This window comes from Phycodurus eques, chromosome 7, assembly GCF_024500275.1.
Source record: "Phycodurus eques isolate BA_2022a chromosome 7, UOR_Pequ_1.1, whole genome shotgun sequence".
NCBI lineage: Eukaryota > Metazoa > Chordata > Actinopteri > Syngnathiformes > Syngnathidae > Phycodurus > Phycodurus eques.
The window spans coordinates 17,403,320-17,416,352 of NC_084531.1; the positions used below are offsets into that span (position 1 = coordinate 17,403,320).

At 41.7% G+C, this 13,033-nt stretch overlaps 1 protein-coding gene across 1 annotated transcript; it reads right to left on the minus strand.

Moving 5' to 3' along the window:
- Positions 1-198: 198 nt before the first annotated feature.
- On the minus strand, positions 199-12,373 carry LOC133405333 (multidrug and toxin extrusion protein 1-like). Its single transcript, XM_061682199.1, has 17 exons — positions 12,263-12,373; positions 12,098-12,199; positions 9,959-10,027; positions 9,619-9,767; positions 9,501-9,543; positions 8,566-8,610; positions 6,139-6,236; positions 5,939-6,036; positions 5,575-5,688; positions 5,208-5,275; positions 5,014-5,122; positions 4,861-4,936; positions 1,535-1,605; positions 1,310-1,444; positions 1,138-1,232; positions 952-1,050; positions 199-474 (listed from the first exon to the last, which is right to left on the minus strand). The coding sequence occupies exons 1-17, from the start codon at positions 12,371-12,373 to the stop codon at positions 199-201; spliced, it is 1,758 nt and encodes a 585-aa protein (XP_061538183.1).
- Between the last annotated feature and the right edge of the window lie 660 nt (positions 12,374-13,033).

Here is a 13,033-nt window from a genome sequence, read left to right on the forward strand (position 1 = left end):
CCTGAACTGGTCGCCAGCCAATCAATATAATAAAAAAGAAAAAGTAAACTAAAATCAAATAAGTGAAAATTTATTAAAATTGACACAATTTTCCACACAACACAGCTCTAAGATAAGAAAAAGATCAACATTCCGAATCTTATATTATGTATGACTTTGACAAGAAAGGGTGTGGATTGCTGAAGTTTCATCTTGTCTTCACCAGTCCAACATATTGACAGTTTGTAGAGGACTGTGTGTGGCGTTGATGCTCGTGAGGTTGGCCTTAAGCAGCAGCATGTTCTCGGGTGGCGGCACCAGGAAGTGTACGTAAGCGCCTACCACAAGGAGCCCCAGCACCGTAACCACGGTGACGCCTCGGCGGAGAACCAATTGGGAAACAGAGAGATGCACGGTATCCTCCTTGTCACCGGGTGGAGTCTTCGCGCTGCCGTCAGGACACTCGCCGCTCACGTGCGTGAAGCCTTCCGCTGACTTGGGAGAAGATTGAAACATGACTTTATACTTTTATTAGAATACGCACACAACACAATTTATTAGGCTCAACGCTCCATTCTCGATCTGACATCACTGTCGGTTATTTACTCAGGTCAGTCAGTCAGTCCGTCAATCCGCAAGTCGGTCCCTCCGTCTATCAGTCCGTCAGTAGGTTAGTCTGTTGGTTGGTGAATTGGTCATTCAGTCAGTCAGTTATTAGTCAGTTGTAGTTAGTCGGTTAGCAAGTCAGGCAGTTAGTCATCAGGTAGCAATTCTGTCAGTTAGTTGGTGAGTTGGTCATTCTGTAAGAGTCAGTCACTCAGTTAGTTACTGTAGTTACTCACCGAGTTAGTCAGGCAGTTGGTCAGTTACTTAGTCAGTCAGTGAGTTAGCCAGTAAATGCATTACTTACAGTTAGTGGTAAAGTAGTGATAACGTGTGGGGGGGGGGGGGGGGGGGAAGTGTTGATCTTACATTGTGCTGGAGTTGTGTCTGCTCTCCACTGTGGTTATTTGTTGCAGCACTTGTGTTCAGTAATGGGACAGTTGTCTTCGTCTGCGCTCGTTTCAGCACCTGCAAAGAAACAAGCACACAACAAAGATAGCCAACTTATTATAATGCCATATTATTCAGAAGCCCATTGCACCTCAACACTCGCACCTCCTCTGTGATGCTCTTCCAGTTGAGTCTGAATATGACCACGATGTAGAAGGTGGATTGTAGAACCACGCAAATGAGAAGCCCCAGCCAGAAACCTGTAGAATGAAAACAACCAAAACACTGAGCGGTGAACACATCTTGTTTGTCTCAAAACAACTCTTCAAGTCAATACCTAAAATGTTGAGTTTGGCGACAAACATCAGCACAATACCAATGGAGAGCCCAATGCAGTAGTAGCCGATGAAGTTAGCCACTGCCGCAATCTTTTGCTTCCCCGTTCCTATAAAGATGCCTGCCGGACACACCCTGGACGAGGGCAAATAAATGAAGTGTATTTTATAGCTTGGTGCACTTTTTTAAATACATCTCTGGATGGATCCAAAGTATTTGTTACATACCACAATGCCATCAAATAACTGTTGGAAGCAGTAAATACTTATCAAGCGAGAGAGTAGACTGATGATCTTCCTGAAAGAGCTCATGTTAGCAAAATTCTTTTTAAATACTGTATATTTTTTATTTCCCCACACTGGGGTCAAAACAAACCATTCAAAAAAGAAATATAATTAAATCCACATTGAAATGCTCTTGCAGTATGTGCTGTAACTCTATAAAATATTAGGAATTTATTGACTTTATTATGTTTTTGTCTCAGAAATTCATGTCAATTGTCTGACAACATTATGACTTTGTTCTCATAATATTATGAATGTAATCTTGGAAGTGTTTTATGGAAAACTCCCACTTTTTCTTAGAAAAAATGTTTTCCCGTAATATTAAAACTTTTTCCCTCATAAAATTCTGATTTTATCCTTGTAATATTTGTTTTTTCTCTGTTATTATTTTGATTAAACGGTCATACATTTTTTTATTTATTCTCATAAATTTCCACTTTTTTTCCCTCATATTATGACTTCATTCTCATAAAGTTATATTATTCTTACAAAATGATGTCTTTTCCCTCTAACTATTCAATTTTTTGTTGAAAAACTACGATTCTTCACATAAATTCCAACTTTGGTTTTGCAAAATTCTGAAGGAATTCTCGTAAAGTTACAACATTTCTAATATTTCAACTTTTGTCAAATCTAAGAAAATATTCTTCATCCAGTTCTTGATACTTGAAGTCCTCCACTTGGGACAGGATCTCCTCCTCGACCAGGAGAAGGCACACCACCGTTTTCTGACTAAGGACCATGGTTTTAGATTTTGAGGTGCTGATTTTCATCCCGCGGCACGGTGGACGACTGGTTAGAGCGTCAGCCTCACAGTTCTGAGGTGTGGGGTTCGATCCCCGGCCCCGGAGTTTTGCATGTTCTGCCCGTGCCTGCGTGGGTTTTCTCCGGGCACTCCGGTTTCCTCCCACATGCCAAAAACATGCATGAATTGGTGACTCTAAATTGCCCGTAGGTGTGAATGTGAGTGCGAATGGTTGTTTGTTTGTATGTGCCCTGTGATTGGCTGGCAACCAGTTCAGGGTGTACCCCGCCTCCTGCCCGATGACAGCTGGGATAGGCTCCAGCACGCCTGCGACCCTCGTGAGGAGAAGTGGCTCAGAAAATGGATGGATGGATGGATTTTCATCCCAGCCACTTCACACTCGGCTGCAAACCTCTCCAGTGAGAGCTGAAGATCGCGGTTTGATACAGACATCAGAAACACATCATCTGCACAAAGCACAGACATAACACTGATGTCGCCAAATGGGACCCCCTCAAAGCCTTGGCTGCGCCTACAAATTCTGTCCATGAAGGTAATGAACAGAATCGGTGACAAAGGGCAGCCTTGGCGAAAGTCCAAGCCTCAATGGAAACTTATTCTACTTATTGCCGGAAATGCGGACCCAACTCTGACACTGGTCGTACAGGGACCAAACAGTTCGTACCAGGGGGTCTGGTACCCCATACTCCCGGAGCAGCCCCACAGGACTCCCTGAAGGACACGGTCAATCGCCTTCCCCAAGTCCATTAAACACATGTAGACTGGCTGGGCGAACTCCTATGCACCCTCGAGGAGCCTGCTGAGGGTATAGAGCTGGTCCACTGTTTCATGGCCAGGACGAAAACCACTTTGCTTCTCCTAAAACCAAGATTGGACTTCTTGATAGACCCTCCTCTCCAGAAACCTTGAATAAACCTTACCAGGGAGGCTGAGGAGTGTGATCCCCCTATAATTGGAACACACACTTCGGTCCCTCTTCTTCAAAAGGGGGACCACCACCCCGGTCTGCCAATCCAGAGGGACTGTCCCTGATGTCTATGCGATGTTGCAGAGGTGTGTCAACCAGGACAGCCCTCCAACATGGAGAGCCTTTAGGAACTGCGAGCGGATCTCATCCACCCCTGGGGCCCTGCCACCACGGAGATTTTTAACCAACTCAGTAACTTCAACCCCAGAGATAGGAGAGCCTACCTCAGAGAACCCAGACTTGCAGCCGCAAGTCTGATAACATGACAACAAAGTCGATCATCGAACTGCAAGCCAGAGTGTCCTGGTGCCAAGTGCTCATGTGGACACCGTTATGTCTGAACATGGTGTTCGTTATGGACAATCCATGACAAGCACAGAACTCTAATAACAGAACCACTTAGGTTCTGATCAGGGGCGGCTGTTCTTTCCAATCATGCCCTTCCAGGTCTCACTGTCATTGCCCATGTGAGCGTTGAAGTCCCCCAGCAGAACAAGGGAGTCCCCTGCTGGAGCGCTCTCCAGCACCCCCTCCAAGGACTCCAAAAAAGGTGGGTACTCTGATCTGCTGTTTAATGTATAGGCACAAACAACATTCAGGACCTGTCCCCCCAAATATTAACAGGCAGCAAGACATGGAGCCTTCAGTATACCCACACCTGCCTCTCACCGTGGGCAACTCCAGAGTGGAAGAGAGCCCACTCCTCTCGAGAAGACTGGTTCCAGAGCCCAAGCTGTGTGTTGAGGTGAGCCCAGCTATATCCAGTTGGAATTTCTTGACTTCACACACCAGCTCAGGCTCTTTCCATGCCAGGAAGATGACGATCCACGTGCCAGAGCCAGCTTCTGTAGCCAGGAATCGGACCGCAAAGATCACTGTATTTTGCTGCTGTTCGGCTCACAGAGCACCCAACGCCCTTGTCCCCTCCCACAGGTGGTGAGTCCAGGGGAAGGGGAACCCACGTTGCCTTTTCGGGCTGTGGCCAGTCGGCCCCCATGGGTGCGGGCTAGGGCACCAGTGATCCATGTTCGGGCAAGGGAGAACGAGATTATTATTTTTTTTCTTGGTAGAGAGTCTTTTCGCTGCTCTTTGTCTGGTCCCCCACCTAGGATCTGTTTGGCATGGGGGACCTGCCAGGGGCATAAAGCCCCACACAACTTCGCTCCTAAGATTACTATGACACACAAACCCCTCCAACCACGATAAGGTGACAGCTCTAAATGGGGACATTGAAACATGATTTTTTTTTTTTTAGTACACCTTTATTCTCATTAGTTACTAATTTATTCTTGTAAATTTACAACTTTTTCAGAAAAATATATTTTTTAAATTGTTCTTATATTACTAGATTTTCTTAGAATTGTAAATAGAATCTCAATGAGATAGTGTTTTAGTGTTTTATTTTTTTTTTCATTTTTGTTTTATGAATGGGGTGTTTTCTTTAGAAACTAAGTTTTATTTAATCCTTTTCCTCATAAAATCACAATTTAACCTTGTAATATTTAGATTGGTGTGAGATTAGCTGAGAGGCTCACATATCAGAGGTGAAGAGGAAGCCGATGACGGATTTAGTAGATCCGAGAACGGTGGCTTGAACAACGGCAAAGACGACTGCAAACAACAAAGAAAACATGGCTGACGCTGAACGCAGAGTGGCAAGCTCCACCTGCAACAAACCAGCGTCTCACCTGAAAACGACAGTGCCACCTTGCAGGTGAGGAGTGCTCCGGCTGTGGAGCCTGCACCTAGGGCGTTGCCCACTCGAGCGCACGCCGCCCCCTGGATGCTGAGCGTCACCTGCCATTTTGTATGAAATGTATACAGCCACGTTTACTGTATGGAGACACAAAATGGCTACCGGCAAGAGATTTCCTCACTATACCATATAGTTGAAGTTTACCACTGTTATCAAGGCATGATGGACCGCCAGTTCGTATTTACCCAGCATCCCTGCCACACACCATTACACAACATCGTCAATATTTAAAATTAAAATTGGACCGCATAAAATGAATTGGAAAGATGAAAATAAAATGGAAAGCATAAACAAATAATTGTACAGCATATTAAAATTAATTGAAAAAGATAAAAATAAAATAAAAGGACATCATAAAATAAATTGGAAAGCATAAAATCAAATAAATTGGACAGCTAAAATGAAATAAAATATATTAGACAGCAAAGAATACATCAGAAAGCATAACATCAATTGAAAAGCATAGAATAAAAATTATGAATGACATTTTAACCTGCAAAAAAGCCCCCGAAGTCATGAATCCACCATTCAAAGCACGTCATGAGTGTGCTGGGGATGGCCAGTTTCATGAAGGAGCCCCACTCCTGCAGCGACTCCACAGACCAGCCTGCAGGGGAAGCAAGTCAAGCACTTATGGAGACAGTCGTTCGCCATCATATTTGGCCAGTATCTGGAGATTGCTATGATATGCTGCGATGTATTAACCAAAACCTTAATATCTCTACAGCATTCAGATATGCTTTCTGTGAGCATTATTTCACAGAAAATCTGCATTATTATTATTATTGTAAAGGCAGATTTCTTGATTTTTGTATCTGGAAGATTAAAAAAAAAAAAAAAAAAAAAAGTTAGATCACCTCCCCATGTCGCTTTATGCAGCTTCTTCCACCAGATGTACGCAAACAGGAAGGCACATATGTAAATCTCCGACAGAGTGCTGGCTGCTGCAGATCCACTGAGAAAATATCAAAATCGTCTTTACCAATTTACATTTCAGTCGCGCCCGTGTGTATGTGCGTGTGTGTGTGTGTGTGTGCGGGTGTGTGTGCAAACTCACTTCACCCCGAGATCGAGCACGTTAATAAAGATGTAGTTTGTCAGCAAGTTTGCCACATTTGCCAGGGCGCCAGCATACATCTGTGGCAGTATAATACCCTGAAACGACGACAAAACACTAGTACAACGAGAATTTATTATTTCTAATACAGTACAGTGGTGCCTTGATATACGAGTGACCCGATTTACGAGTTTATAGTTGTTGTTTTTTTTATACAAGTGGGCGTTCAGACGATTTTTTTCTCTTTGACTTGCGAGCAAAAAATTTAGATACGAGTGCCGTGTGGTTGCAGTGAACTCAACTGAGCAGTTTGGCAGATAGTGAACAAATCTTTAAAAAGGAGCCTTCAAGCTGTTCATTGCCACTCCTACTCGTGGTTTACTGTCAAATTTCAGATTAAACAAAGACAGTTATTTGTTATGTATTTAAAACAACCACATAGTTTTGCTTTAGATAAGTCTTTAAAACTTAAAACCATTCACAGGTATCGACTTTAGAAGGAGGAAGTGTATATATATAATCTGATCTTTTACAGCTAATTTTCAAATGTAACAAGAATTGTACCGATGGAAATTTCCAAAGCAACTCTAATTTAGTTACACATTTTCTCATAGGAATATAATGGTTTACAAATACATACATTTTGTAATTAAATTATATAATTTCGTTACATGTAATTAGTCACTCCCCAAAACTAATGATAACCAACAATGCAAAATGCCATAGATGAGCTAACAAAAACCATCTGTGTCACAGTGTTACAACTTCTTAAGCAACGGCTAATTGAAAATTAACTCTGGAGCAACACCAGTACACAGGTGATATAACAATACTCATGGCGTATATTCTTTATTATCTAATATTGTTGCCGCTCGCTGGCGAGTTTTTTAACCGTCTGCATGTATATAAGTATGTGATCATTCTACTGCCCCCAGGTGACCAAGGTACGCACACCAGAAAAAGCAGCACAATGTCCACTGAACTGAAGCAAAATATGTGACTGTTTAATTCTCTACAATCTATTTCATTATATCATTAATGTTTTTATAAAGTACAATATTATAAAGTGCTAAAAAAAGGAACGAATTAATGGCATTTTCGATTCACATTGATGGAGAAAGATTTGAGATATGAGTGTTTAGACTTATGTGGTCATGGAACGAATTAAACCCATATTTTAATCAATCAATCAATGGAACTTTATTTATAGATCACTTTTCATACAAACATATGCAACTCAAAGTGCATTGCCTAGTTAAAATCAATCCCCTCCGACCATTCAACCATACAGATACATACATGTGCACACCCACACACACAGTTAAAAATAAGGAAATAATAACACAATGACCTACAGCTGGGTGCAGAGAAAAAGAACAAGTGGGAAACGCCATCTCGGGGAGCCGTCTGAACCGAGAGCAGACACCACTGTATGTATTTGACAGTATATGCAATACAAAGCAGGAAAATGAATGTACACACTATTAATAAACTTGTCTCATGAGCCGAGCAGGTTGGCGAATGTTTTACATTTTTTCATTGGTCCATGGGGCTGTTAGCTTTGAGCCCCGTGAACCCCGTTGCTAGCAAGCAAACAGGAAACCTTGGACCTTGTAGTTATTAAAGTTTCATGATTCATGGTCAGTCATCTCCGTCAACTCCACAACGCCACACTCTGCCCACTCTTAATGACGAAAACCAAAATGTTCCACAATTTAGTGTCACCCATCTGTCCAGTATGTGCGGTTCACATTTCGTAGCCATCTGACAACATTTCTGGAAGGAGTTCCTCTTTAAAGGAGCCCTAGAAAAATGACCAAAATCATCCTAAAATGGCTACGTCAAAACCAATTCAAATATTTCACGTCTTTTCAGGCATGGTTTCTCCAAACCTTTTTGTGAGTCTACTTGTGATATACATGACTACCAAGTGTGATGTTACTAAGGGAAACTGGCTTTGGAGCTTGAAGTTTCAAAACCACCAAGTCATTAAATTTTGCTGTCATGATCCGCCCACACACAACGACAAAACCGCAGTCATTTTAATTTTACGTTGTCCATTTGTCTAGCAAGTGCAGTCTATGTGTTTCAAATTTGGTATCAGCCTTGGGCTACTGTCTTTGAAGGAACCTCGGAAATGGATAAAATTACCCTAAAATGGTATCTTCAGATCAAAATGACCTTTTTTGCCTTTTCTGTCATGGCTTCGTGAGACTTTTTTTGTACATCTACTCACGATAATCATGCCTATCAAATTTCATATTCCGAAGTGAAACAGGCTTCGGGTGCTGGATTTTTCACCAGGATGAACGATTCTGCAAAATGTGGTGTTTGAGTGTGGTAAAGCCCTCAAAATATCATCTTACGTGGTAAAGTAACAATGATAAAGGAACTAATAATAGGATGGGAGCATGTGTGTTTGTATACCTGATTCTGAAGGTAGGACACTTGGAGTTGATATAGAAACACTGCCTAAAGAACGGATACACATTTATTCGTCAAATCAGAAGACAGTACAACACTAAAAAGGTCAAACTTGCATACAAAACAGTGTGTGGCGGGTAGGGCCTTTGGTGCCTACGTCTCAGTGGGTACTTACCTAGCTTAAGCCACCTCTTAAAATCTTATGCCTGGCTCAGACGACAAGACAAATTTGGTCTTTCACGATTGCACTGTGTCAGATTACTGGCATAAAATATTTCTGTATCTCAATCAGACAGTGGCAACACGACACGACATACATTCCGTTACCACCTCATCCCGTCTTTTACGATCACTGGGCTTGCGCGGTTGTACGTAAACATGCCGGTGTTCTGTCGAATTGTGCTCTAAAGTTTCAGTGAACACTGATTTGTGCGCGTGAATAAATGTTGACAACGGCGTGCAACTATGTTAACATCGCCAAGCACAGGAGGCAATGCGTCGGTCCACAAAACGCAATCCTATTGGTTGTGTTGGATTGTTATATTTCATAATCATGAAGCTATGTTCCATTATCTGACAATTAAGTTTAATTTCCAAAACACTATGGTAATACATGATTAAGTTTTGTTATCCATGAAATTATGGAGGAGTTTGGGTTACTGAGGAATGGTGGTTTCGATATGACTCCCCATGTTGTGATAACACCCAAGGCCAGAGAAACCTTCTGCCAAACAGTCAAGATACCCCAAAAAATCTAACATGCTAGACTTTTCATTTTGTCGTCGTAGGGCTATTGTAGGGCCAAATTGTTGGTCGTGGATTATGTCACACTACCAGACCCAATTAATTGGGCCGATATCGGCCCAAAATCCTGTAGTCTGATATAGGCATTAGTTATAGAACCCAGCCCTAATGGCCCACCACTGAAAACAACTTACAGGTATTGCTGGGATGAACGCTGTGATATACAACTGTGCGATTCTGAAATTACAAAGTTCAGCGCGAGGACAAAGATGCTTTGATGATCGAGTCGGTCACATTGGTTGCATTCGTTACCGGGTGACCTCAGGGTCCTGACCCATGAGCAGCAGGAGGGTCTGGGCATTGAGAAGCAGACCCCAGCAGGGCAGACAGAACAACAGCAGGATGATGATGCCTCGCTGCAGGATCACGCCCACGCGCAGCAGGTTCCTACCACCGAATGTCTGTTAGATGTTGTCTTTATTTAGCATTCAAGGTTGGGAATGAGGGGTGTCAGTGGAATCAGAATCAGAATCAGAATTTGCCAAGTATGTCCAATAAAAGCACAAGGAATTTGTCTCCGGTAATTGGAACCGATCTAGTATGACAACAGATAACAGATAACAGACAACAGGATAAGTGAGTTTTCCCAGACCTGAGCCACCAAAGTATCAAGTGTGATCCCTAAACCCAGGCCTGTTGCTGCTGTGGTCACATTGATGGTCTATGAAAGAAAGACAGCTGATTAAGTTTGATGAGAGTCACACTGTAAAGACAAATGATGGTGACACAAAGTCACACAATGCATACATTACAATTTTATCCAACAGAAAGAATGTATCTTCAATGAAAAGCACAGTGAAAAGCATTTCAGTTAAACAAATAATAACAATAATAACAAGAAAGGACAAAGTGTTTTATGTTTTTTCTCAAAGAAAAGCATGTATCTCTGATGAAACGTAAATCTGTCCCAAAAAGAAGTATTTTTTTTTTGTTGGTGTCAAAAGAAAATCATGCATTTTCAAATATATACACTTTTATTTAAACAAAAAGAACACTGATGTTGTCCAATCAAAAGCATGTACTGTATCTATAAATAAAGGCGTTTATGCCCAAGTATTTTTATTTTTATTTTTTTTTGAGGGGCTGGGGTACTAAAAAGAAAAAAACGACATTTTTTGTTCCCTTGAAAACATGTATCCCCAATGAAATGCATGTATCTCTGAATGAAAAGTATGTATGCCCAAGTATTTTTTTTTTGTATAAAAACAAAACACATGTTCCAATAAACAGCTTCTATGTTCAAGTTATTTCAGTAGTTTTTAGTTGTAAGTATTGACGCTACCAATAATTACCATTCGTCTCTCAAAAAACAAAGAAAATTATATATACTTTTTCAGTTTTAAATAGAAATGTATAACAATGAAGGACAACATATTTTCCTTGTTGTCCAAAGAAAAGCATATCCTCTTTGATGAATAGCAAATCTGTCCCCCATAAAATGTGTTTGTTATAGTACAAAGACACGCATGTATGTCCAAATATATCCAGAAAAAAAGTAAAAAAATACAAATAAAAACAAAAATATCATTCAATGCAATCAGAATGAATAATTTTAATGCATTACACTTATATAGAGCTTCTCAAGGAACTCAAAGACGCTGAACAATTGCATGCATTACTCATTCACTCCACAGTCACACCCAGGTGGTGTCAAACTACTTGTGTAGCAACAGCTGCCCTAGGGCTGTATGACGGAAGAGTGACTGCCCTTCTGCGCCTACAGCCCCACCGACCACTTCCAAACATCCGAATCATTCAATGCAAGGCATATATCTCCAGTGAAATGCATGCATCTGTAACTATATCCAACAAACAAAAAAATGTTTCGAGATAAGAAATTTTTATTTTGTTTGAGATAAAAACAAAACAAAAAAAATGTTATCCAAAGAAAAACAAATAACTCCAAATATATCCAAAAAACAAGGGGAAATTCATTTCTTCAGATTAAAAAAAAGAAAACAACTGAACAAAAACAATGCACAATGAAAAGCATGTACACTATCGTCAGAAGTTTGGACACTGTTTCTCATCACATAGTATGAGAAGGTGTGGCCAAAAATTTTTACTGGTGGTGTACTATATGTCCGAGTAATAGTAATTATTATTATTTTATTATTATTATTTTTTTTTTGCGTAAGAAGGTAAAACAATCTGCACAGAAACAAATGTATGGCCAAGTTATTTTTACATTGTTTTGGACTAAAACAAACAAACATCCATCCGCTTCTCCTCACTATGGTTGCGGGCGTGCTGGAGTCTATTCCAGCGATCATCGGGCAGGAGGCGGGGTACAACCTGAACTGGTTGCCAGCCAATCGCAGGGCACATACAAACAAACAACCATTTGCACTCATAGTCACACCTACGGGCAATTTAGAGTCTCCAATGAATACATGTTTTTGGGTTGTGGGAGGAAACCGGAGTCCCCGGAGAAAACCCACGCAGGCACAGGGAGAACATGCAAACTCCACACAGGCAGGTCCGGGGATCGAACCCCGCACCTCAGAACTGTGAGGCTGACGCTCTAACCAGTCGCCACCGTGCTGCCCAAACAACCAAACAAACAAAAAAAACAATCTTCCAATTAAAAGCATATATGGTAGGTCTAAATTATTTGTGTTTTTTAAAACAAATGGAGATCAACATTTTTCATTGGAAAATGCCAATAATCACAATTCCTCGAAAACCTATGAAAGCAACCCTGCAAAAAAAAAAAAAAAAAAAAACTTACAGCAAATGCTAATCCGTAACCGGCCATCACCTCGTTGGTCAGGCGTCCGCAGAACATGGTCACCACAAACGGAAGGAGATAACCGAAGAGTCGAGCCACCAACTAGGAAGAACCGAGGATAAGCAATCTCCTAATACATTGCAAAGCAAAGCATTAGGGGATTACCAGGGGCCCCATCATCCTCAATAGGTGGTACACCTCTTCCCTGACGGCCAGGGGGAGCTTGCTGCGCATCCAGCTGCAGCAGAATATCTTGTCACTGGTGGCCTTGTCCATGTTTGTGTGGAGAGCAAGTGTTTCTCTCTCTCTCAAGTGCCACCGTTTGTCACTCAGTCACTGTGTCCACATCTTGTTATGCAAACTTTAAAGGTTACTAATTAATCCCCTGGAGGCCAGACAGTTATCCGCCGCGCCAACCCAGCAAGCGGTCGGCCAATCTTGACTTTGACACACTCAAACGGTCATTGTATTCTGTGGCTGTTGGCAATTCCGTTAATAGCTCCAACTTAATAAAATGAAATACAGTGCTCCCACGACACTTCGCGCTTCACGTTTTCCGGCTTCAGTGCTTCGCAGGTTTTGTCAAAATATTCATTAAAAAAAAAAAAAATTCATCAAAACATACAAATGAAAAAATACAGCCATATCAGCAGGCATATTGCGGAAAGACGCGTTGTTTCATGTTGATGCACAAGAGAGAAGGTTTCCCTGCATGCCAAACAAAGAGAGGAGTTGACTCAGAGACTTTGGACATGCCTGTACTGTACTGTACATGCCACGGGCACTCATACAAGGCGCGTGATTGGTTCCCGGCGCGACATCGACCAATGAGAGCACGAGTGGATTTATCCCGTGAGCTGATTGGCTGCGCATCATCGCAGCCTCACCCAGCATCTTCCCTTGTTGTGTCTCGCCAGTCTCGTCCACGCTGTTGAC